The 26,789-nt window shown below is 43.3% G+C and overlaps 1 protein-coding gene across 3 annotated transcripts in view; it reads left to right on the forward strand.

Annotated features, from left to right (window-relative positions):
• mrtfba (myocardin related transcription factor Ba) overlaps positions 1–26,789 on the forward strand; it is a 199,398-nt gene that overhangs the window by 150,259 nt on the left and 22,350 nt on the right. For all 3 annotated transcript variants that reach the window (XM_068003261.1, XM_068003263.1, XM_068003262.1), the window contains 4 exons: positions 15,329–15,384; positions 16,166–16,241; positions 16,371–16,532; positions 24,735–24,919. In XM_068003261.1, the coding sequence (XP_067859362.1) occupies positions 15,329–15,384; positions 16,166–16,241; positions 16,371–16,532; positions 24,735–24,919 (479 nt within the window). The remainder of the gene's footprint in view (positions 1–15,328; positions 15,385–16,165; positions 16,242–16,370; positions 16,533–24,734; positions 24,920–26,789) is intronic.

Below are 26,789 nucleotides of genomic sequence, written 5' to 3' on the forward strand. Positions count from 1 at the left end.
TGCTCATTGCCCATAGTCCTGCAAATTTCTCCTTTTCAAGTATTGTAAATTAAATCTCACACTTCAGATTCTGTAGCCTTCTGAATATTAACTCCAGGAGAAATAACCACCTGTTCGTTTATTTGATGGAAATTGTTTTTGTGGGTAATATATATATTTATTTAGCGCTTTGTTCTGTGGTTCCTTATTGGAACCATGTTTTAAAAGCCCACAAACTCTTAAGAACTCTGCTTGTACTCTAACAAACACCCGTATACCGTTTGACTACACATCTACTTAAGCTGAAGTCTCCAATTAGATACAAGCAACCTTTGAGTCTGATTTATTTCCTGTCTAATATGTGAACCGAGAACTTGCAGGTTCTCAAATCAGTGTTGTAACTGAACCGTCGAGGAAGTTGGCTTGTGGTTGCATGGCAGCTTCTAACTTTCTCAGACGCTTTTCTCATTCCACAGGATTTTAAAATGAAATAGCATTCATATTTGCAGAATAGTACATACTTCTTTTTAAAAGGAGCAGCAATTAAAATGTGGAATAACTTGCATTCCCTCTTTAAAGGCTCAATATTACCTGTTGTCTTTTCTTGCAAGGAAGAAGACAGTGATCAGTGAATAGTCTAGCGCCTTTCACGACCTCAGGACGTCCCAAAGCACTTTAGGGTCAATTAAGCACTTTTGAAGTGTAATCATTACCAGTTCTTCAATGTGCATCAAATGGTGCACTGCTGGTGCAAGTAAGTGCAAACACTCTGGCCCATTGCATAGTTCAATGATGCAGTCATACTGCAGTTTTTGCATCAACCATAGTCTTAAGAGTGCCAAAACTGCAGCAGAAATTAGGACTAAAGCCATCAATTTAATGGCACACAAGCACATCAAATTCTGGCAGCAGGTTTGGCACTGCTTTGACTTTCAAAAGTTATTAGTCTCCTTTGGCACATTAAAAATAAAATTTAAAAATGTTCTAATGTGTGCAAAGAGGCGACTGTACTTTTGGCTTTTTGCATGAAATCTAACCTGTGTTTGATAACATGGTTAGCTCTGCATGATTGTGTAAGCATTGATGCTCAGAGCACCACTTTCCAGAACTAGAGCGAGATGAGGAGCCAGAAGTACAGCTCAGTTCTGCCCGTTCATGATATTCTTAAACCAGGTACAAAGGTCAAACCAGTACCTGCAATGGCAATATCACAGCACCAAACGTATTCAACAAGTACAATGAGACAACACACAGCTGAAAAACTGCCCTAACCTCAGTTCAGTAGTTAGAATCATAGAAAAGTTACCGCACAGAAGGAGGCCATCCGGCCCATTGTGTCCGTGCCGGACGAAAAAGAGCTACCCAGCTTAATCCCACTTTCCAGCACTTGGTCCGTAGGCCTTTAGTTACTGCACTTCAAGTGCACATCCAAGTACTTTTTAAATGAGTTGAGGGTTTCTGCCTCCACCACCCTCAGGCGGTGAGTTCCAGACCCCCACCACCCTCTGGGTGAAAAAAATTTTCCTCAGCTCCCCCCTAATCCTTCTACCAATTACTTTGACTCTATGCCCCCTGGTCACTGACCTCTCTGCTAAGGGAAATAGGTCCTCCCTATCCACTCTATCTAGTCCCGACATAATTTTATATACCTCAATTAAATCTCCCCTCAGCCTCCTTTGTTCCAAAGAAAACAACTCCAGCCCTGGCAACATCTTCGTAAATCTCCTATGTACTCTCTCTAGTGCAATCACATCTTTGCTGTAACGTGGTGACCAGAACTGAATGCAGTACTCAAGCTGTGGCCTAACCAATGTTTTATACAGTTCTAGCATAACCTCCCAGCTCTTATATTCTGTGCCTTGGCTAATAAAGGAAAGTATCCCGTATGCCTTTTTAATCACCTTATCTACCTGTCTTGCTACCTTCAGGGATCTGTAGACATGCACTCCAAGGTCCCTTTGTTCCTCTACACCTCTCAGCATCCTCCCATTTACTGTGTATTCCCTTGCCTTGTTTGCCCTCCCCAAATGCATTACCTCACACTTCTCTGGATTGAATTCCATTTGGCATTTGTTGCCCACCTGACCAGTCCGTTGATATCTTCCTGCAGTCTACAGCTTTCCTCCTCACTATCAACCACACGGCTAATTTTTGTATCATCTGCAAACTCTTGATCAAGCCCCCCTGGAAATGCCTTCCAGTCGCAAAAACACCCATCAACCATTACCCTTTGCTTCCTGCCACTGAGCCAATTTTGGATCCAACTAGCCACTTTCCCTTGGATCCCATGGGCTTTTACTTTTTTGACCAGTCTACCATGTGGGACCTTGTCAAAAGCCTTTCTAAAATCCATGTACACTACATCAAACGTGTTACCCTCATCGACCCTCCTTGTTACCTCCTCAAAAAATGTAATCAAGTTAGTCAGACACGACCTTCCCTTAACAAATCCATGCTGACTGTCCTTGATTAACCTGTGCCTTTCTAAATGATGATTTATGCTATCCCTCAGAATTGATTCCAATAATTTGCCCACCATCGAGGTTAGACTGACTGGCCTATAATTAATTGGTCTATCTCTTTCTCCCTTTTTAAACAACGGTACAATGTTAACAGTTCGCCAATCCCTGGCACCACACCTGTAGCCAGGGAGGATCGGAAAATGATGGTCAGAGCCTCCGCTATTTCCTCCCTTCCTTCTCTTAACAGCCTGGGATACATTTCATCTGGGCCTGGCGGTTTATCTACTTTCAAAGATGCTAAACCCCTTAATACTTCCTCTCTCACTATGTTTATCCCATCCAATATTTCACACTCCTTCTCCTCTTTAACTACAATGCCTGCATCGTCTCCCTCTTTTGTGAAGACAGACGCAAAGTATTCATGATGAACCATACCCACATCTTCCGCCTCCACACATAGGTTACCTTTTTGGTCTCTAATAGCCCTACTCTTTCCTTAGCTATCCTCTTGCTCTTTATGTATTTACAAAACATCTTTGGGTTTTCCTTGATTTTACTTGCCAGTATTTTTTCATGCCCTCTCTTTGCTTTCCTAATTTCCTTTTTAATTTCACTCCTGAACTTTCTATACTCCTCTAGGCTTTCTGTAGTATTGAGCTCTCGGTGTCTGACATAAGCTTCCATTTTTTGCCTTATCTTACCCTGTATGCTCCTTGTCATCCAGGGGGCTCCAGATTTGGCAGTCCCACCCTTTTTTTCTTTGTGGGAACATGTTTACTCTGAACCCCTTGAATCTCCCCCTTGAATGCCTCCCGCTGATTTACCTTCAAGTAGCTGTTTCCAGTCCACTTTTGCTAAATCACTTCTCAGCTTAGTAAAATTGGCCTTTCCCCAATTGAGAACCTTTTACTCCTGTTCTATCTTTGTCCTTTTCCATAACTACACTAAATCTAAGTTTGGTAATTGAAACATACTTTTGGAAAGCCTGTTAGGTTAACATATGAGCATTTAAAATTTGATAAATTTTATATTGAGGGAAATGAGTGGTGCAAAAAATGAGCACTTCTGTCCTTTAACCTCTGGGTGCTAGTTTTGAATCAAGTTAAGGGTGATGGGATGAAAGCCTCCTCACTCTGGCTGACTAGTGTTCCTGAAATCTGCCTGCTGCCTTTGACTCCATAGCATAAAATGTTCCCATAACCTGGCACTGTTTGGGCCCACTTTAACAGTCTCGCTCATCAGGTCCTAAGGGTGGCTGGTGGGGAAGAGGAATCACAGTGGGGGGGAAAGAATGGGAGTAATTTTGACTTTGGGCGATAGTGTCAAATGTGCATTATCCGCTCGGCCACCCATTAATTACTTCTCCTGATTTTCCTTTTCATTGACAGCGAATAGGCAGCCAGTTTTGCACCACGCCCGATTTTCTTTTCTGAAAATATTACCATCATCTTCAGCCCCCTCCACGAACTCCGTACCCTCGCCACTGATTCCATCCCCCTCCACAGCCACTGTCTAAGGTTGAAGCCAACTCTTTGCAACCTCAGCTTCCTATTTGACCCTGAGCTGAGTTTCCAACCCTAGATCCGATCCATCACAAAGATTGCCTGTTTCCACCTCCATAACATCACTGACCATCTCTGACCCTACCCCAGCCCATCTGCTGCCGAAACCCTCATCCATGCCTTTGTCACCTCCAGACTTGACTATTCCAATGCTCTCCTAGCCGGTGTCTCATCCTCCACCCACCATAAATTTCAGCTCATTCAAAATTCTGCTGCCTGTATTCTAACCCACAGCAAGTCCTGCTTGCCCATCACTCCTGTGCTCGCTGACCTACAATGCCACCAATTTAAAATTCTGATTCTCGTGTTCAAATTTCTTCATAGCCACATCCATTCCTATCTCTGTAACCTCCTCCAGCTTTACAACCCTACAAGCTCCCTGCGTACTTCTAACTCTGGCCTCTTGCATATTCCCCATTCCCTTCGCCCCACCATTGGCAGGCGTGCCTCCGTTGTCTATGCCTACACTCTGGCATTCCCTCCTTAAACCTCTCTGCCTCCCTCTCCTCCTTTAAGATGTTCCTTAAAACATAAGACGGGGGGAGGTATCTGATGAAAATAACATAGGTCTGAAGATAAAAGAAATAGGAGATGAGAGTAAGGGTCAGATCAAGGAATGGAACAAGGGTAACAAACGGTCAGGGAACAAATACAGTTATAGAACATGAGTACAAATTGACTTAATAATTGTTCCCCTCACTTTATTTTTAAAAACAAATTAAATTGCTTGTACAACAATGTGCACAGGATCCAAAACAAAACATGGGAACTGGAGGCAATAACTCGTAGCGAGGAGCCAAATGTAGTAGGGATAACTGAAACATGGCTACATAAAGAACAAGACTGACAGTTATATATCGCAGGATATAAAGTATTTATAAAGGATAGCGAAGGAAGAAGGGGTTGGAGTAGCTGTACTAATTGGAGACAATATAACGGTAATAGAGAAAAGGGACATAAGATAGAAACAGAATTCATGTGATTGAGACAAAGGATAAGAAGGGGTCGATCACATTAATAGGTATATTCTACAGACCACCTAATACTGAAAGGGAAGTGGAGGAAGAAATATGATGGCAAATCTATGGAAATGAGTAAAAAACATTGAATAATAAATATTGGAGCATTCAACTACCCCCAAATAAACTGGCAAGAGGTAGGGAAAGGGGAATGGAGTTTTTACAGTGTGTACATGACTCCTTTCTTACCCAGTATGTGAGAAGCCCAACAAGAGAGGAATCACTGCTGGATCTAGTAATGGGAAATGAACTGGAGCAGATAAGAGAAGTAAGCGCAGGGGAACATCTAGGCAATAGTGATCATAACATAATAAGGTTTAAAGTAATGATTGAGAAAAACATGAGCAAGACAAAGGCCAAAGTAATAGATTAGGAAAAAAATTGAGAGGATGAGAATGGAACTAGGGAAAGTAAACTGGAAAAAACATGTTGACAAAGAGATAGAACAGCATTGGGATATATTTAAAAGAGTGATCAGTGGAGTTCAGAAAAATATATTCCTCTAAAAACAAGACAAACGAGCCGGTAATGAAACAGCATGGATGAATAAAGAAATTAGGGTAAAACTGAAACTAAAAAAGTCATTCCCTAAGTACATAGACAATAACGGAGAGGATGACAAAAGGGAATACGAAGAGGGTAGGAAGGATGTCAAATAAAATTAGGAAAGCAAAGAGGAACTTGCTGCACTCAGACATGGACTGCTTCAATATCTGAGGGGTTGCGAATGGAACTGAACACTGTGCAATCATCAGCGAACATCCCCATTTCTGACCTTATGATGGAGGGAAGGTCATTGATGAAGCAGCTGAAGATGGTTGGGCCGAGGACACTGCCTTGAGGAACTCCTGCAGCAATGTCCTGGGGCTGAGATGATTGGCCTCCAACAACCACTACCATGGGTATGGTAGCATAGTGGTTATGTTACTGGACTAGTAATCCAGAGGCCTGGACTAAAATCCAGAGTCATGAGTTCAAATCCCACCACGGCAGCTGGTGAATTTAAATTCAATTAATTAATTAAATTCAATTAATTAAAATAAAAATCTGGAATTAAAATACTAGTATCAGTAATGATGGCCATGAAACTACCGGATTGTCGTAAAAACCCATCTGGTTCACTAATGTCCTTTAGGGAAGGAAACCTGCCATCCTTACCCGGTCTGGCCTAAATGTGACTCCAGACCCACAGCAATGTGGTTGATTCTTAATTGCCCTCTGAAATGGCCTAGCAAGCAACTCAGTTGTAAAATCTCGCTACGAAAAGTCATAATAAGAATAAAACCCGACGGACCACCCGGCATCGGACCACTAGGCACCGGACACGACAATGGCAAAACACCAAGCCCAGTCGACCCTGCAAGGTCCTCCTTACTAACATCTGGGGACTTGTGCCAAAATTGGGAGAGCTGTCCCACAGACTAGTCAAGCAACAGCCTGACATAGCCATACTCACAGAATCATACCTTTCAGCCAACGTCCCAGACTCTTCCATCACCATCCCTTGGTATGTCCTGTCCCACCGGCAGGACAGACCCACCAGAGGTGGCGGTACAGTGATATACAGTCAGGAGGGAGTGGCCCTGGGAGTCCTCAACATTGACTCTGGTCCCCATGAAATCTCATGGCATCAGGTCAAACATGGGCAAGGAAACCTCCTGCTGATTACCACCTACCGTCCTCCCTCAACTGATGAATCAGTCCTCCTCCATGTTGAGCACCACTTGGAGGAAGCACTGAGGGTAGCAAGGGCACAAAATGTACTCTGGGTGGGGGACTTCAATGTCCATCACCAAGAGTGGCTCGGTAGCACCACTACTGACCGAGCTGGCCGAGTCCTGAAGGACATAGCTGCTAGACTGGGCCTGCGGCAGGTGGTGAGCGAACCAACACGAGGGAAAAACTTACTTGACCTCGTCCTCACCAATCTACCTGTCACAAATGCATCTGTCCATGACAGTATTGGTAGGAGTGACCACTGCACAGTCCTTGTGGAGATGAAGTCCCGTCTTCGCACTGAGGACACCATCCAACGTGTTGTGTGGCACTACCACCGTGCTAAATGGGATAGATTCAGAACAGATCTAGCAGCTCAAAACTGGGCATCCATGAGGCGCTGTGGGCCATCAGCAGCCGCAGAATTGTATTCCACCACAATCTGTAACCTCATGGCCCGGCATATTCCTCACTCTACCATTACCAACAAGCCAGGGGATCAACCCTGGTTCAATGAGGAGTGTAGAAGAGCATGCCAGGAGCAGCACCAGGCGTACCTAAAAATGAGGTGCCAACCTGGTGAAGCTACAACTCAGGACTACATGCATGCTAAACAGCGGAAGCAACATGCTATAGACAGAGCTAAGCGATTCCACAACCAACGGATCAGATCAAAGCTCTGCAGTCCTGCCACATCCAGTCGTGAATGGTGGTGGACAATTAAACAACTAACGGCAGGAGGAGGCTCTGCAAACATCCCCATCCTCAATGATGGTGGAGTCCAGCACGTGAGTGCAAAAGACAAGGCTGAAGCATTTGCAACCACCTTCAGCCAGAAGTGCCGAGTGGATGATCCATCTCGGCCTCCTCCCGATACCCCCGATACCCCCACCATCACAGAAGCCAGGGGGAAAACTCTCCAGTGGCTGGAGTCATACCTAGCACAAAGGAAGATGGTAGTGGTTGTTGGAGGCCAATCATCTCAGCCCGAGGACATTGCTGCAGGAGTTCCTCAGGGCAGTGTCCTAGGCCCAACCATCTTCAGCTGCTTCATCAATGACCTTCCCTCCATCATAAGGTCAGAAATGGGGATGTTCGCTGATGACTGCACAGTGTTCAGTTCCATTCGCAACCCCTCAAATAATGAAGCAGTCCGAGCCCGCATGCAGCAAGACCTGGACAACATCCAGGCTTGGGCTCATAAGTGGCAAGTAACATTCGCGCCAGATAAGTGCCAGGCAATGACCATCTCTAACAAGAGAGAGTCTAACCACCTCCCCCTGACATTCAACGGCATTACCATCACCGAATCCCCCACCATCAACATCCTGGGGGTCACCATTGACCAGAAACTTAACTGGACCAGCCATATAAATACTATGGCTACGAGAGCAGGTCAGAGGCTGGGTATTCTGCGGCGAGTGACTCACCTCCTGACTCCCCAAAGCCTTTCCACCATCTACAAGGCACAAGTCAGGAGTGTGATGGAATACTCTCCACTTGCTTGGATGAGTGCAGCTCCAACAAAACTCAAGAAGCTCGACACCATCCAAGATAAAGCTGCCCGCTTGATTGGCACCCCATCCACCACACTAAACATTCACTCCCTTCACCACCGGCGCACTGTGGCTGCAGTGTGTACCATCCACAGGATGCACTGCAGCAACTCGCCAAGGCTTCTTCGACAGCACCTCCCAAACCCGCGACCTCTACCACCTGGAAGGACAAGAGCAGCAGGCACATGGGAACAACACCACCTGCACGTTCCCCTCCAAGTCACACACCATCCCGACTTGGAAATATATCGCCGTTCCTTCATTGTCACTGGGTCAAAATCCTGGAACTCCCTTCCTAACAGCACTGTGGGAGAACCGTCACCACACGGACTGCAGCGGTTCAAGAAGGCGGCTCACCACCACCTTCTCGAGGGCAATTAGGGATGGGCAATAAATGCTGGCCTCGCCAGCGACGCCCACATCCCTAGAACGAATAAAAAAAAAATCTTCCTTTGTGCTAGGCATGACTCCAGCAACTGGAGAGTTTTCCCCCTGATTCCCATTGACTTCAATTTTACTAGGGCTCCTTGGTGTCACACTCGGTCAAATGCTGCCTTGATGTCAAGGGCAGTCACTCATACCTCATCTCTGGAATTCAGCTCTTTTGTCCATGTTTGGACCAAGGCTGTAATGAGGTCTGGAGCAGAGTGGTCCTGGCGGAACCCAAACTGAGCATCGGTGAGCAGGTTATTGGTGAGTAAGTGCCGCTTGATAGCACTGTCGACGACACCTTCCACCACTTTGCTGATGATTGAGAGCAGACTGATGGGGCGGTAATTGGCCGGATTAGATTTGTCCTGCTTTTTGTGGACAGGACATACCTGGGCAATTTTCCACATTGTCTGATAGCTGCAAGTGTTGTAGCTGTACTGGAACAGTTTGGCTGGAGGCTCGGCTAGTTCTGGAGCACAAGTCTTCAGCATTACAGCTGGGATTTTGTCGGGGCCCATAGCCTTTGCTGTATCCAGTGCACTCAGTCGTTTCTTGATATCACATGGAGAGAATCGAATTGGCTGAAGACTGGCTTCTGTGATGGTGGGGATATTGGGAGGAGGACCGGATGGACCATCCACTCGGCACTTCTGGCTGAAGGTGGTTTGCCTCAGTATTTATCAGAGAGACTAACAAGGTGGGTATGACATTAGAAGAGGAGATCAAAAAAGTAGAAAAACATTTAAGATAGAAAGGGGAGAAGAAAATTGATAAACTAATCAAACTTAGGGAGGATAAAACCCTGATCCAGATGGATTGCATCCGCACATATTAAAACAAGTTAGGGTAGAGATAGCAGAGGCACTATTATGTATATATAAACATTCATTAAAAAAGAGAATAGTGCCAGAAGACTGGTGGACAGCTAATGTTATTCCTATATTTAAAAAGGGAGTTAAAAGAAGTCCAGGGAACTATAGACCAGTTAGCTTAATGTCAGTGGTAGGGAGCATAATGGAATCTTTACTCTAAGATGTAATAGAAAAACATCTAGAAAATGAAAATATAATAAAGAATAGTCAGCATGGATTTCAGAAGGGAAAGTTATGCTTGACCAACCTTATTAAATTCTTTGAAGAAGTAACAGAAAGAGTTGACAAGAGTAATGCAGTAGATGTAATATATTTGGATTTTCAAAAGGCCTTCAATAAGGTTACGCATTGTAGACACGTGACTAAGGTCAGAGCATGTGGAGTCAGGGGACAGGTAGCGGAATGGATAGCAAGCTGGCTACAAAACAGAAAACAGAGAAGGGGTTAAGGGTAGGTAGTCAGACTGGCAAAAGGTGGAAAGTGGTGTTCCACAGGGATCGGTGCTGGGACCACTGTTGTTCATAATTTACATCAATGATTTGGACTCAGGAATTGGAAGTACAATTTCAAAATTTGCGGATGACACGAAATTGGGGTTGTAGTTAATACAAAGGAAGAATGTATTAAAATGCAAGAAGACATTGATAAACTTGCAGAATGGGTGTGTAATTGGCAAATGAATTTCAATATAGTTAAGTGTGAGGTGGTGCATTTTGTTAGGAAGAATAAGGAAGCCACATATTGTTTGGATAACAAAAGTCTAAATGGCATAGAGGAACAAAGGGATCTCGGGGTACAGATACACAAATCACTAAAATAGCAATGCAGGTTAATAAGGCCATAAAGGTGAACCAAGCATTGGGGTTCATTTCTAGATGGATAGAATTGAAAATCAGAGAAGTTATGTTAAACTTATATAAAACTTTGGTTAGACCACACTTGGAGTACTGTGTACAGTTCTGGTCTCCATATTATAGAAAGGATATAGAGGCATTGGAGAAGATCCAAAAATAATCACAAGGATGATACCGGAACTGAGCAGATATACTTATCAGGAAAGACTAAACAGGCATGGAGCTCTTTTCTCTAGAAAAGAGAAAGCTAAGGAGTGAACTGATAGAGGTCTTTAAGATAATGAAAGGGTTTGATAGGGTAGACATGAGAAAATTTTTCCACTTGTTGGGGGGGTCCAAAACTAGAGGTCATAAATATAAGATAGTCACTAATAAATTTAATAGGGAATTCAGGAAAAACTTCTTCACCCAAAGAGTGGTAATCATGTGGCACGTGCTACCACAAGGAGTAGTTGAAGCAAATAGCACAGAGGCATTTAAGGGGTAGCTAGATAAGCACATGATGGAGAAAGGAATAGAAAGGTATGCTGATAGAGGTAGATGAAGTAGGGAGGGAGGATGTTCGTGTGGAGCATAAATGCCGGCATAGACCAGTTGGGCCGAATGGCCTTTTTTTGTGCTGTAGACTCAATAACCCAGCTTTTAGTCATTTCTTCTAATATCTTCTTCTTTGGTTCGTTGTCATTTTTTGCCCAATTACACTTCTGTGAAGCACCTTGGGATATTTTTCTGTATTAAAAGCACTATGAGCATTTCTTAAGTATTTCTGTTTTCTTGCTTTAAGTCAAGTTCAGAGTCGAAAAGAAACGTGCTGGTTTTCAAACATACAGGAGTCAGAGTACAATTTTCAAATTAAAAATTCTAAACTCATTAAAGTGATTTAATGCAACGTGTATTCTTTCTCTACCCACTTAATGAGATACGCGTCTGCCCACAGAATGGGTGAACTTTCACATATTGATCAAAAGCAAAATACTGCGGATGCTGGAAATCTGAAATAAAAACAGAAAATGCTGGAGAAGCTCAGCTAGTCAGGCAGCATCTACGGAGAAAGAAACAGAGTTTCTTTCTCCACAGATGCTGCCTGACTTGTTGAGCTTCTCCAGCATTTTCTGTTCCACATATTGATGCCCACCATGCATTGGAATTCAAATGTGATGATATTAAAGGGAAGTTGGTTATGTCAGTTTTATCTTTGTTGTCCTTATCAACAATTTTTTTGGAAACCAGAAATTCTAACAGTGAATACTTTATTCCTACTGTTTGCCTATACAAGAATTGAAGGGAGTATTCAGTGAAATGTGAAATCTCTGGCAGCTTATGATATCTGTAATTGGGTTTGTTCTTGTATTTTTGCTGCTTTTGTCTTGTCAGTAGTATTTTACATACATTGAGATAAAGAGCTGATTCCAGGCTGTGCAAATGCTGTTATTTAACTTTAGTATTTGCTCAGCCAGGCACCGTAAGCTGTTTTCATTTTGATTGCAGTGATCATTATTAGTGTGAAACTTGACACACATCTCAAAACACACAGTGATCCAACTTGAACTTTTTTGTTTGTGACCTCATCATTAATATGAACCATAAAACTCTTTCATTCTGTTGAAATGCTTTTCAGCTACCACAATAGATAGTTACCAAAAATGATTTTCTGTAATCCTAATGGTAAATATTATTATTTTTTTAAATAGACAATCCCACAACACCAGACAGCACTTCTTAATAGTAATTATGGAATAAGCATTATTTTTAACCTTATAGTTTTGATTTTGCTGCACAATTGTACTGTGGCTCTCAAAGGATGAAATCATTGATTCATAATTTTCTTTTTTAATTATTTTCAAAAAACATTTAATGTGATACCTATTATTTAAATCAAAACTAGCCATGTATATGAAAAGCATTAAATTGTTCATGGGTTGAAAGGTTTTTTCAGGTAATTTGTCATTTGTATAGTTTACCCATCCATTGCAGTGTGGGAAGTAAGTATTGTGAGTCTACAGACCTATTGATCTGGAGTCAGCAGATCAATAGGAAATGAGGAGGCTCTGCAGAGTGATGTCTACTGAGTAATAACTGTACTTGATGTCAGTTTTACTAGATTGTGGTTTGTATTCTGAGTTTCACGCTATTACCTAATGCTCCAACGGCTGACATGGGAGTCATTTAAATTCTTGGCCAACAGAAGACATACATTGCTTAGAGATCTGACTTAGTATGCTACTGCAATGTATTTCGAGCCTACTCAGTAAGTAAATCAATAATGTGGAGTAATACAACAGTTTATACAAATGCATTATAGGGATTTGTTATTAATATAAAGAATTTCTAGTTTGGAAGTGTTTGAAGAGCACCTAGAAAAAGATAGGCTGACCCTCCTGTATCAGATATTACAGTTTGCAAGAAATGCAGAGTATGATATTTTAAACTGTGTAGTTAAAACAAAGGCCTCATGTTGTTAAATGTATTTTTATAATTCTGCTAAGTAATGGGTGTGATCAGGCAAGTTTATTGCAATTGTTTTATGTTAGCCATTCTTTAGAGAAGTAATGTTTAACATTTCTGAATTGCAAACTGAAATACAGCCTGTGGAAAAGTAAAACCTCAGAGAAATCCAGTTACATGTGAACAAGTATGCTTATAAAATGGCAGCCTGTTTTAATGTTTGAAATCTGTTTATCGGACTATCCTGGTGTCACCCTGGGAGAGAAGTATTTCTATAAACAAGCAACTTGGACAAGATGATTCATACAGTATTGTACTTAGAACATAGCTATTAGCCAATGGAGGATAGGTAGGTTGTCTGATTGGGATATTTAATTATAGGTGTGTTGCTCATCTTTTCAGATAACCAGGATGTCCTGATTACATCAAGATCCTGTTTTTATCTTGTAGATTTTCACTCTTTAAATTGCATGCAATTTCCAGTAGTGCTTTTTAACAGCTATGAGCTACTGCTAGAACTATGACAATGGGCAGTTAAATAATGAGCGTCTATGCCCCATAACTGCCGAGAAGTGTTCGCTTGTTAAAGTGATAGGTGAAGGTGATGTGTGGTATAAACCAAGTATAAGATGGGAAATTGTGGTTTTCACTTAAAGAAAATAAACCACTTTCAATGGAAATACGTATCAGCTTAAAGAAAATCGGAGTTGCCCTGACTTTTGAATACATGTCATTGGTGGTTCAGTGCACTATATCAGAAAGTAGTAGAATATGGGTAATAGAAGTAAACCTGGCTCCAGAGAGGGAGAGAAAATCAGAAGACAGGTTGCCTTAGGCTGTTCTTGCTCACCCCTGCTGGCTGCCTCAAGCACCAGTGTTGGGAGCAAGAACACTGCTGATTGAGAAATGGTGCGAGGCACCCCGAGGGTGGTTTAAAGAGGGTGGAAAGAAAATTTGGGAAACGTTAGCAAAAGGAAAATTATTGCTTACAAATTTATTTTTTTGCCTTCCAGTTTTGTTCCCTTTCCCTGTCATACTTGCTGTTGGGTCTGGTTTCTTAGATGCTGGCAGTGTTTTGATACCTTGCCCATTTTCATGTGTAACCTACACATTTATAGGCGTAATGTTCTGAATTTGTGCTCCTGGTGCAGGGCTTCACGCCGGTAGCACATTTTCTTAAAATTTACCCTTGTGTGCCAGTAGGTCTGGGGGCATCACAATCAAGCTTGATCATCGATGTCCATGCACATGCACTTTCCAGCAGGGATCACTGAAAGAAAAGAAAAACTTTCCTTTATACAGCGCCTTTAACAACCTCAGGACGTCTCAAAGCATTTTTACAACCAATGAAGCACTTTTGAAGTGTAGTCACTGTTGTAATGTAGGAAACACAGCAGCCAATTTGCACACAGCAAACTTCCACAAACGGCAATGTGATAATGAACAGAAAATCTGTTGTAGTGATGTTGGTATTATGATTAGGGACATTAGCTAATTTCCCCAACTTTAAAGCCCCCTCTCCTCCCTAGCTGAGATCAACTATCTCAGGAAGGAACAGAGATTGAACCTGGGATCTTCCTGGTGCTTGTGCCTCAAAACCATTCCGAAAGTGCACTAAATCATTGGAGGAGCAATCCAGCAAATCTATTAAGATTTTTCTTTTACCTTCTTCAGTTGATAAACCTGCTGATGTCCCGTAGCAGCTTTGTTCAGCAGTCTCTTTACAGTTTGGAATTCAGTGTTACTGAGTTTCGAACAGTTAATTATTTAAGTTGGACTGCTGTGACGTTTCTGGTTATACTCAGCATAAAATAGATGGAAACAACAGAAAAAGCACAGATGAGAGGAGATCAAAACTAGTTGGTTACTGAAATGTGTTGGCATAAAGCAGAGCAGTCACTGCCTGTATTCTTTGATAGTCTGTCATGGTGTCACAGAAAAATTCTAACAAGTTCTTATTTTTCCAAGTTGAATTTACTCTGAACACTCATATTTTAAAAAGAAATGTAGTTATTTTAAATTGGATGAGAAATATTATGATGAAGTACAAATTTCTTTTAGCTGCCCTTTTTAATAGCTGTCATGCTTATTACTTGGCACAAATGCTGTTCCAAATTGCTAAATGTCATGGTAGATTTTTTGCTAAAAAGCAAGATGTTGATTGCTACGGTAAATGCTTTTCTGGCTAAAGAACAATGAACTTGGTATTTAGTATTTCAACGAGTAACGTCCTTTGTATTTCGCTGGGTACGTCAGTTTATTTAATAGAATTGATGAGTCAGATTAGTAATTCCAAGGCAGTGTATTTTTAGTGTCTCGCTAAATGCCATTTGTCAGAAGCCTGACTGCCCTTGATTGTGAAAGTATTACCACATTTCCTCTGCTAGACATTTCCTGTTGGTTTAAATTCTTCCCTGTCACCTGTTCACAGCATTAAAGAGCCCAGCTGCATTCCACGAACAGAGGAAGAGTTTGGAACGAGCAAGGGTAAGAACCTTGTTCATGCTTTCCATGATCTACAAACCTTACCAGGCAACACCTGCATTAGGTCAATGAAAACATGCCTTAAAGGCACAGCATCTCTGCATTGGCCTACCTGAGATTCTAACCAAAATATTTTTTTAAAAAAAACAATCCATTGCAGTTTTTAAATATTTGCACAAACTCTACAAAATGTCCATTGTAGTTTCTTTCAAAGTTGGATTTCCATTCCAGGAATAGATTTTTAAAAATCAAGCTTCACGTTATTCTTATTTTTTCTCCCTTACAATTTTCTGCCTTATATTTACCATGAGTGCTTCTTACCTTGCAGCCATGCAGCCTGCTTCAGAAAGTACTATCTCAGTACTGGTCCATGATCTGCCAGCTCATAATAGGTGTGCTTAACAGTGAGGCAGCTGTACCAGTTTCTCCCCTTGTGCGCCCCACTAAAAAATAAAATTATGGCTATGCCACGAGCTGGGTGAGCTTCAGAGAGTAACAGCCCTAGGACTTGAACCTGCAAGATATCTTGTTGGGAAGGCAATATTAACCTCTTCTGTTACCAACTTGGGGGGGTGGGGGGGTGGTGGCAGGGAGGGGGGTTATAGGGAAGAAAATTACTGACACTGAGCTGACCTTTCTGTAAGTACACCACTTGGATAGTTACTGAATAATATTAGCTGAGGAGGGGGTGAGCATGTTGGAGGTGTCCTCTCAATATTATTACAAAAACAATCAGTATCTAACCAGAATTTAAAATAGAACTTGCATGTTTCTATTCTTTCAGACTGAGGACTACCTGAAACACAAAATACGAAGTAGGCCGGACAGGTCTGAACTGGTCAGAATGCACATATTAGAAGGTAAGGAATTATCTGAACTCTGTAGAAAAACATTTTGTCAAGTTTATAATTACATCATCTATGGAGCATTTTTAGAAATTACATGTGTTGAACATTTCTTCCCATTAAATATTGGCATGAAATCTGCAGAGACCTTGGCAGAGCCTTCGCTGCAGGCCACCCAGATGAAGCTAAAGAGAGCTAGACTGGCAGATGATCTAAACGAAAAGATAGCTCAGAGGCCAGGTCCTATGGAACTTGTGGAAAAGAACATTCTCCCTGTAGACTCCACTTTAAAGGAAGCAATCAAAGGCAAGTAGCAATTTATTCCACCTTTTGATTGGCTTTGGCTTACCAGGAAGGGGGTGAGGGGGGAGAAAATAGGAGCAAATCTCAGATGTTGTGGGGGAAGAGTTAAAAATAAGTATAATGAAGGGGATTAATAGTCTAAAATAGTAAATTCAAGGGGGTGGTGTCTGGGATGACCTGCTCTAGGGTAGATAGGAGAGAGATTGAACAGTAAAGGAAATAATAAGAAAAGAGAAAAGGTAAATTGAGGAATATGAATGGATTACGGTTGTGTACAAATGTGCAAAGCTTTAGAAAGAGTCAGGGAATCGGAAGCACCAGTTAGAATGGACAGACATGGGGGTCGATTTTAGGATGGCCGAGCGGTTGCATTCGTGGCAGGGGGGCTCCGAAAATTCGGGATTCCCGGGGCGGGTCCGGAGCCTGGCTCCAACCCGCCCACTTCCGGGTTCCCCAGTGACGCGCTTAGATGCGCGCGCAGCCCCGGCATGCGGGACTCCCACCGGCAATTAAAGCCGGTGGGATCCCACTTAAGGCAATTATTTTGATACTTCAGGTCATTTGTGGACCTGATTGGGAGGACATTTTAGGAGGGGTGGGATTTTCAGGTCAACTGAGCGTGTTTCCCATACAGAGGGAAACACTCCCAGTTGAAACAGACGTGTTGCAGCCATCAGCCTGTGGGAGCTGCAAAGGTCCATTTGACAAGTTGAGGGGGGAGACCCTCACTCATTGCAGGAGGTCACTCTGTCATTTTGGACAAAGTTTGGCCTCCACCACCCTCCTCCTAACACAAAAATTCACCAACTTGGAACCTCAATCCCAGTGTGCAGACACATTTACCTACCTTGCGGACCCCCTAAAACATGTATCTTCCGGATGGGGGTCACCATTGCTGCAGTCATGACCTCCTCGGAGGACGAACAGCATCACCAGCCACGCCATCCACCTCTGACACGTGGAGCTTCACAACACAGTGCTGTGACACATCCACCTGCACAGCAGGAGGGAGGGCAACCATAGAGAGAGCTGCGTCGCAGAAGGCACTGCCCTCGCCACAGGGTCTACAGACCGAGGCTCAGCTTCCTGGACCTCTCTGAGCAGCAGTGCACACGTAGGCTCAGAGTCGCTCGACATGTAGTCGTGGGCATCTGCAGCCTCCTTCATGCCGAGCTGCTCCCGGCTGGCCCGGGCACCATCTTCTTACCCGTTGCTGTCAAACCACCACTGCCCTCAACAACTTCTTCTCCGGATCCTTCAGGGTGCCACTGGGGACCTTGCCGGCGTCTCTCAGTCGTCTGCACAAAAGAGCCCTGCAAATACACCTACACCCACTCTGCAGTGACACAGTGGGTGGCATCAGGTGTGGGTCTTCATGGTGATCCTCAGGAAAGGGAACTATTGCACAAACCAGGCAAGATTTGCAAAGACGTGGCAGTAGTGGTGATAACAAATTTTAACGTGCTTTGCAAAACAAAGAAAACTATATCAAAAACATGACATTCTGTCATACACGCTTCTGCATCCCCTTTGTGCTCACAAAACCATAGCCTTAAGTTTACAGGAACCCCTACGTGGTGCTACCCCTGTGGCTTCAGCAGAGGTAGTGGCAGGTTGCTCTTGTCCATGCCCTGACCGATGAGATGCTTTGCGCGGATGCCCTCTGGGTTTCGGTGCCCGTGAGGGCACCTCCAAAGACTGCTCCATCTGCACCTGTGCAGGGGCAAACTCGGCCACCTGGAGAGGAGGCAGCATCGCGGGTACTGGTTGAGAGGGGGGCAATGGGTGAGACGTGGAAGCGCTTTGAGTGGCGTCCCCACCTCCATGTCCCCTTTCACCATCATCCCTCTCCTGGCCCAGGCCCACATCACTTCTTCCACCCTGCTGGACGGCAGTTTGGAGGACTTGTGTGAAGCCTTGGAAGGCCAGTTGTAATGTATCTATCAGCCTGTTTAAGGCAGCAGAATGTTGCTCACCCTGAATCCGAACGGCTGTTGTCAGGGCCTGAATGGACTCATTGTTGAGCCGTGCTTGAAGCTCGATGGAGGCTAGCCTTTCCTCCATCGCAGACATTCCCGCACCTACCCGCAACACTATCTCAGAGATGCCTTCACGTCTCTGTGACAGTATTCCACTCATGCAGGAGTTGGATTCCTCCATCCTCTGCGCGATTGTGGAGAGTGCGCATGGCAAGTGTTCCTGTACCTCGGCAATGTGCTGCTGGCCCTTGATGACTCTCCTTTTCATGGCTGGCCCCCAGGGTTCAGCATCTGGGTCCAGCTGAGCAGAGCCTGGAGAAGAGTGCTCCACCGACGCGGACTCTGCACGGCTGCCCCTCCCACCAGGGTCTGCTCGTGCTCACATGTGCATGGTGACTCACCATGAGCAAGCCCAACTAAGTGAGGACGGGGACCCACTGAGGTGTGTGTATCTGCACTGGTGGATGGCTGGCTCAGATGTGACGATGCACCTGCACCTGTGCAGGGGCAAACTCGGCCACCTGGAGAGGAGGCAGCATCGCGGGTACTGGTTGAGAGGGGGGCAATGGGTGAGACGTGGAAGCGCTTTGAGTGGCGTCCCCACCTCCATGTCCCCTTTCACCATCATCCCTCTCCTGGCCCAGGCCAGGAGAGGGATGATGGTGAAAGGGGACATCACCTCAGGATGTCCCCTTGAGGGGACATCACCTCAGGCCTCAGAATTGCCCTCCGCAGTCACGGCGGGCGCAGATGGCCCTGCAAGAGAACAGAAAGCAATATTAAGCATGTGGACAGATGTTGAGGTGCTGCAGATGCCAAGTGATGTTAAGATCATTCACTATCATGAGTGCTGAGTGTTAGATTTCTGTCACCAGCCGCTTGTGCGCTCCCAATCTCAGCATTCGCCACAGACAGGCACTCCAGCGTTCGGCTTAATTCCAATGCCTGCTGCTCCGCGTCCGTTAAGACCACCTGGTGAGGTGGGCCCCTCCGGTCCTTGCCCTTTCCCGGGCATTCTGGCATCTCTTCTCCTATCAAGGCAAAACACGGAGAGGCGTGATTGAGTGGTGGTTGCATAGTGACCCGCTGCATGCATTGGTGTGGGTGGGGATGACCGTGAGGGAGATGCATTGGAGGGTGCGTGTGAGACATAGCCATGAGATTGTATGAGGATTGGGTTGCGTGGTAGTGTTCGAATGGGAACTGGGGCGGTGAGTAAAGTGCAGGCAAGGTGAGGATGATGGTTGAATGGATGTGAGGAGTGATGCGAGAGCATTGTGGTGGCAGTGCAGAAGGAATTGTGTGGTGGTGGAGGTGATGTGGAAGACGGAGTGTGGGAGAATGCGTAAGTATACTCACTTTGGCTGACCTGGTTAGGTCATTAAAGCGCTTCCTGCACTGGACCCAGGTTCGGCACACATTGCTGCTGCTGCTGACCTCCTCGGCCACCTTGAGCCAGGCCTTCTAGGTGGCAGAGGGGGGCTACCTCCTCCCATCAGATGGGAAAAAAATTTCCCTCCTACTCCCCACCCCATCGAGCAGCACCTGGAGTGAGGAGTCAGAGAACGTTGGAGCAGCCTTGCCTCTGGTCTGCTCCATGCTCCAAAAATAGTTCTTTGCTGCAGGAGGCGCATCGGAGGACTGCCCCTTTAAATAGGACTCCTCCTGCTGACAGCCTGTGATGCGGGTGTGCAGTGCACCCGCTGCGCAGGTCTGGAACGGGAAAGCCGGAAGCACGCGTAAGTACCTTCGATTAGGCTGCGATCGCATGCAGGGCACCCCGATTTCACGCGCCCAGTCGACCCCGCTGCCAACCCGCCTCCCTCCTAATATCGGGCCCATATGTTGTATACTTGACAGAAACTTACCTTCAGCTTGGACAAGATGGGAAATGACAAATTCCCAGACATAAAACTTTCAGCAGAGATAGAGAATTAAAAAAAAGGAAGAGGGATGGTCCTTATTAATTAAGGGCAAGATTGCAGCATGGAAAGAAATTTTCTTATTGATAGTGGCACTCAGATAGAGACTGTCTCGGTTGAAATAATCAGGGATCTGTTACCATATTGCAAGTACATTGAAGACCACCAAATAGTGGCAAAGAAATCAAGGATGAGTCTCGTATGCAATTTAGAATGGTTTGCAACGTTAACGATCCTGAGGTAGATGGGGTAAAACAAACATTTGTGGTCAAAATGGGAGAGGTTTTTTTTAAGAATGTGTATCTTGTTCTTGTGTATAAAGGAATGACTAAGATGTTTGATAAGTATTTCGCCTGTTTTCACAGAGGAAGGTAACTCTTGGGACAGTAGGAGTTTTTGAGATGGATATGGAAGAGTCACAACTGCAAATAAATATTCAGAAGGAAACTAAAAAGTTAATGGGACTCAAAGTAGATAAGTTACCAGGCCCAGGTATCCATTGCAGAGGTTCGGGAGATATAGCAGAGGCACTAACCATCATTTTCCTTTGGAAATAAAAATTGTGCCCAAAAAATGGAGGGTGGCAAATGTTACACTCCTTGTTCAAGAAAGGAAAAGAGATGCCAGAAAATGCTACTTTTACTTTGGTTGTGTTAAACTGTTAAGAGTCTATAATTTGGGATAAAATTAGAGAATAATTAGAAAGGCATGAGTGATCAGGGTGTAACAAATTGAAGCATGCCCAGGACCCAGTGGTCAATTAGACATGCAGACCAGAGCTTAATGGTTGAAACAAGTGAGGTTTATTCACCCACAGTAGTTGTTTCTTTAAGTGCAGTGATGAACAAAACAGTATCAGGGATTACTTTCCAGCATATACCTTCTTACTCTCAGTTCCATCCTCTTCTCCTCAACTGAACTATTTCCCTGCCTTTTATCCTTCCAGGCTGGGAGTCGTGTCTGATTAAGGTCAACGATTCTGTTAAACTGTACCGCCTTGCCTTGGTCATTCTGACATTTTATACAACTTCTTAAAGCTGTACCCCTATTGCAGATACAGAATTCTCAAAAGCCTATGGCTCACATATCATTCCTCTCTCACTCTGTTACAGAGTGGCTATTCAGCATTTATTTGTAAAAACAGGCCATGCTTGACTAATTCAGTTGCATTATTTGAGGAAATTGCATAGTGTATAGATGGATTTTCAGAAGGATCTAAAACAGAGGTTAATGGGTATCTAATGAAGGTTTCAATAATATGCAAAGTTTTGAGGCAGTAAACAGTGAAAGATTGTTCCCACTGGTTGGTGATGTATTGGCAAGTAGGCATAGTCTGAGAATTATGACAATCACTTGCATTTATATAACACCTTTAACATGGAAAAATGTAGGGGAATTTAGATTTTTTTTGTACAGAGGGTTATTGGAACAAGCCATGCTTTAACACAAGTGGCTATTGGGGCAGAGGACTATAACTTTTAAAAGGGAAATTAATAAGTCTGTGAAAACAAAAAATAAAAAAGGGTTCAGGAAAGAGCAGGAGAATGGGATTAGGGTAGACAGTTCAAGTATAGTAGCACTGGCACATACGTGATCTGTCAAATAGCCTCCTCCTGTGTTGCAAATGCTATGATCTATAATTCTGTGATGCTGATCCCAGAAAGGTTGTAGAGGGGAGGGTCATAGAAGGCCGAGAGGCCTGATTAAAAACCCATGTTTTTGAAACCAAATGTAAAACTATGAGGTGAGGTTAGTAAAGGAATCACCATTTGACCTTAATTGTGCACTTAAAATTCTTTGCTATTTTTGAATCCCTTTTTTCCCTCCTCCAATTTCCCCCCCTTTTCCTGAAAGGGCCAGTCCTATGGATTCTCTTTCTATGGATGCCAGATACATTCTGTCTCAATTAAGTAGCTTTTCCATATGTGTGGGCCTAGACAGTGAGTCTGTGAAAGCTACAAAGCTAAGCCCCATCCTGTCCTCAGCATTTTCCAGGAGAAATCACTGGATTGTGATCAGGGCCAGGGCTATCATTCATTTTCCTCATCAGCCATGTTGCTGAGGCCAATTGTAACACTGACTGCTGTCCCAACTGAGATCGGCTAGCTCTGCACGTACAGGGATCAAACCCTGGAATCTTCTTCGTCTTTATGAGTGACTTCCACACCGGGCAGAAATATAACTGAGTAAGTGGTGTGCATCCTCAATGGAGGATAACATGCCCTGGGCAAAAAATGCCTCTTGCTCATCAGTAAAAAAAAAACATGGGAATGTGGATTTTGATTTTGGTAGATAGTTTGAGAAAAAGACTGTAATTGTTATAAGATGTTTGTGATGAGCAGCTCTGACCAAGAATCAACAACTTCTGTAAGTGATATCGGTGAATTATAATTTGTTGTAACCTTGTTAAGAATTAGATTTGTGCACATCCTTAATTCTTAAAATTCATATCACCCTGTAAAGGAAGCAAAATATCAGTGCCTGGTGCTCTTGGCAGATTTTAATATATTTACTTGCAGTTGAATTAATGAGGCCATGCTGGTTGCATATGCTGGAGTGGTTGATTATTTCAAATAGACCCCAAATAATTTTTGGTTACCTCTACCCATTGTTTATGAAGAATGCCAGCATTGTTGGCCATCAGTGCTGTGTAATTGGATGCTTTTTTTCGATGGTCAATTTACAGGGTTTGTGACAGCAGTCAATGTGGGTCAGCTGTGATGTATAAATAAAGCCACATGCTGGTGGAAAAACTTTCCTACAGTCATGTTACTAATTATAAAGTGAAACTTCTGACCAGAAATAACCTAAAAGCAGAGAGGGGCTGTTCCTTCTTGTCATTTGTCATGCAGCCAGAACACTTTGTAATGCTGAAAAATTGGTCATGCAGTCTGTGTTGGTTTCTGGAACACTGTCCCTTGATGTTAATGTCCTGCTTAACATGGAAACTGTAAAGTTGGTAGTAAAATGGTATTAGTTCCAATAAGAACCCATTAAAAAGGTGACTGGTCATTTCAGGGTATTTGTGGCTATTTGGATTTCAAATTATTTTGACAGAAATGTTAAATCTGTGCCAGTGGTGATAGAGACCATCCTCTCTAATGTCATTGTATTTAATTGTTTTGCCCACTGCTTTGTAAATGTCCTTTGTTTTGCTACTCTTTGAAAATATCCAAATTCTGCCCCTATATAAATAGGTTTATGGCAGTTGAGATGTTGAGACTATAATGAGTTTCAGAAATAGTGTGGTTAAAAAACACAATGTGAAACTCTTAAAAATGGGAAACCATTGAGTAAATACACAAGTTACACATGCAAAATGTATTGACTTAATTTTGAACTTAATATAGCTTCATTGCTCATTGAAACTGGTTACGAAGAGCCACTTCTATCCATTCTATAAGGCAGCTGGCAAAACTGCTCAAATGTAGGTATGTGTGTAGTCATTACATCAGTTGAATATGAATGTGTTTACACGTGATTCAGATATCACAGTAAATTCTTGACCTCATGTAAAATGGCTGTGATAAAATCTGGTTAGTATTCACCTATGAGTTTAATGTAGGAACGCCATGTACACTGACCACCCTAGTAGATGAAAAAATAGGACTTTAGGAACTGGCTTTTAGATCACCACAGAGTCCAAATTTATATCCTGTTTACTAAAGACCATTCAAAGCCTCCACAAGAGCATCTGGGATTTTTCTAACACAAAATGATAGTAAAATGCACCCAAACTAACTAAAATTGTGCAACATTTCTATAACCCCGACAAATGTTTCACCTCTCAGAGTCCTGAAATCACCTGTGGGACCCAATTGCTGCCTTGTCTGAAATTGCTTAACCCACCATAGATCTGGTCAGTACTGGTCATTTGGTGTCTTTGCCCTCTAGGCTATCAATAGCATTTTGTTTATGAAAAACTTAACTGAAACATGCACCTTTTAGTAGCCAGTTGGATGTGGTTTAGGGAGAGATTTGTACTGGGGTGGTGCAGTCAAATGAGAAGAAAGACAAGCTGGGCAAAAAATGATAGTTTTTGGAGCAGGACTGACAGCTTTGACATAGTTGTGGATAAACAAAAATATCTTATTCATTCTACTTTAGTATGTTTTTTTTAAAAAAGGCCATGCGGCTAGTAAAATGAAAAGCATTTCCCGAAAATCATTGTGACTTTTAAGCGTGATGGAAATAAATTAAAATTACTTTTAAGTGCATAAGTCTAGATACAGTTTTATTTTTGGTTCCTCAGAGCCATTTCTAAAAGTATGAACACTGTACTGATGTTGCACTTCTCCTTGCAGTTGGCCAAGTCCATTACCCCAAAACCTTAGACACGTTCTCATTTGATGATGACAGCAGTGATACCTTGTCTCCAGAGCAGCCAGGGAGCCAGGAGTCACAAAGTTCAGCTCCTTCTCCAGGGGAAACCAAAACGAATGAGTCATCATCCTCCTCATCCTCACCTGTACCAAACACTACTATACAGGTGAGTGCTCTGAAAATGAACTACCACCTAGTTGAGAATTGGGAAGATAGGTTGGCAGTCTGAACAAAAAGACTACTGTGTGACAAGAGGGAATTACTGTCCTCATTTTTTTTTAATAGCTAGGGTCAGAATAGAGGTGGCTTTCTCTTCACAAAAGCTACATTTATATTGTGCTTTGACACTTGCTAGAGGCACCTGGGGGTAAATTTTAACCCCACAAACAGGTGGGTTGGGGGCAGGTGGGAAGATAAAAATTGTAAAAAAAAAACTAAAACCCGACCCCAACTCGCATCCAACCCGCCCACTTCCGGTTTAGTTAAAAGACGTACTTACGTCAAAATCATAAGGACGTCTGGGAGCCCGCACTTCCGGATTCGTGTTTGACAAACCTATTAGAGTTTTTTGAGGATGTAGCTAGCAGGGTAGATAAAGGGAACTAGTGGATGTCGTATATTTGGAATTTCAAAAAGCATTCGATGAGGTGCCACATAAAAGGTTGTTACACAAGATAAGGGCTCATGGGGTTGTGGGTAATATATTAGCATGGATAGAGGATTGGTTAACAGACAGAAAACAGAGAGTAGGGATAAATGGGTCATTTTCAGGTTGGCAGGCTGTAACTAGTGGGGTGCCGCAAGGATCGGGGCTTGGGCTTCAGCTAGTTACAATCTACATTAATGACTTAGATAAAGGGACCAAGTATAATGTATCCAAGTTTGCTAACGATACAAAGCTAGGTGGGAAAGTAAGCTGTGAGGAGGAAACAGAGTCTGCAAAGGGATATAGACATGTTAAGTGAGTGGGCAAGAAGGTGGCAGATGGAGTATAATGTGAGGAAATGTGAGGTTATTCAGTTTGGTAGGAAGAATAGAAAAACATAATATTTTTTTAAATGGTGAGAAACTATTAAATGTTGGTGTTCAGAGAGACTTGGGTGTCCTCGTACAAGAAACACGAAAAATTAGTATGCAGGTACAGCAGGCAATTAGGAAAGCAAATGGAATGTTGGCCTTTATTGCAAGGGGGTTGGAGTACAAGAGTAAGGAAGTCTTACTACAATTGTACAGGGTTTTGGTGAGACCTCACTTGGAGTACTGTGTACAGTTTTGGTCTCCTTATCTTAGAGGCGGTGCAGCGAAGGTTCACTAGATTAATTCCTGGGATGAGAGGGTTGTCCTATGAGGAGAGGTTAAGTAGAATGAGCCTATACTCGAGTTTAGAAGAATGAGAGGTGATCTAATTGAAACATATGTGATTCTGAGGAGGCTTGAACGGTAGATGCTGAGAGGTTGCTTCCCACGGCTGGAGAGTCTAGAACTAGGGGGCTTAGTCGCAGGATAGGGGGTCAGCCATTTAAGACTGAGATGAAACATGTGGATGCTGAGTCATTGAATATATTCAAGGCTGAGATAGACAGATTTCTGGACTCTGGGGGAATCAAGGGATTTGGGGATCAGGCGGGAAAGTGGAATTGACATCGAAGATCAGCCATGATCTGATTGAATGGCAGAGCAGGCTCGAGGGGCCATGTGGCCTACTCCTGCTCCTATTTCTTATGTTCTTATGATTTCCCACCAGGATTCCCCCCCACCTCCCCAGCTCCTGGTTAAAATTTACCCCCTGATGTCTGGGTCTTGAATGCGACTTAAAAGTAAAATTTCCGAGATTTGTTAATACTGAAGGCAGGCAAGTCCTGCTAAAGCAGTTGCTGGTCTTAATGAATCCTGATATGTTTACCTTCAGCTACACAAGCTGGTTGTTGGGAGCTGGTACCATTAGCAATATAAAAACAGCTTAAGTTTCAAAGTGGAAATGAGACACTCCTTTTGCAAACTAGAGAAGGTGAATTTAACAGCAAGTTAATTAATAT

The sequence above is a fragment of the Heptranchias perlo genome, chromosome 22, assembly GCF_035084215.1.
Source record: "Heptranchias perlo isolate sHepPer1 chromosome 22, sHepPer1.hap1, whole genome shotgun sequence".
NCBI lineage: Eukaryota > Metazoa > Chordata > Chondrichthyes > Hexanchiformes > Hexanchidae > Heptranchias > Heptranchias perlo.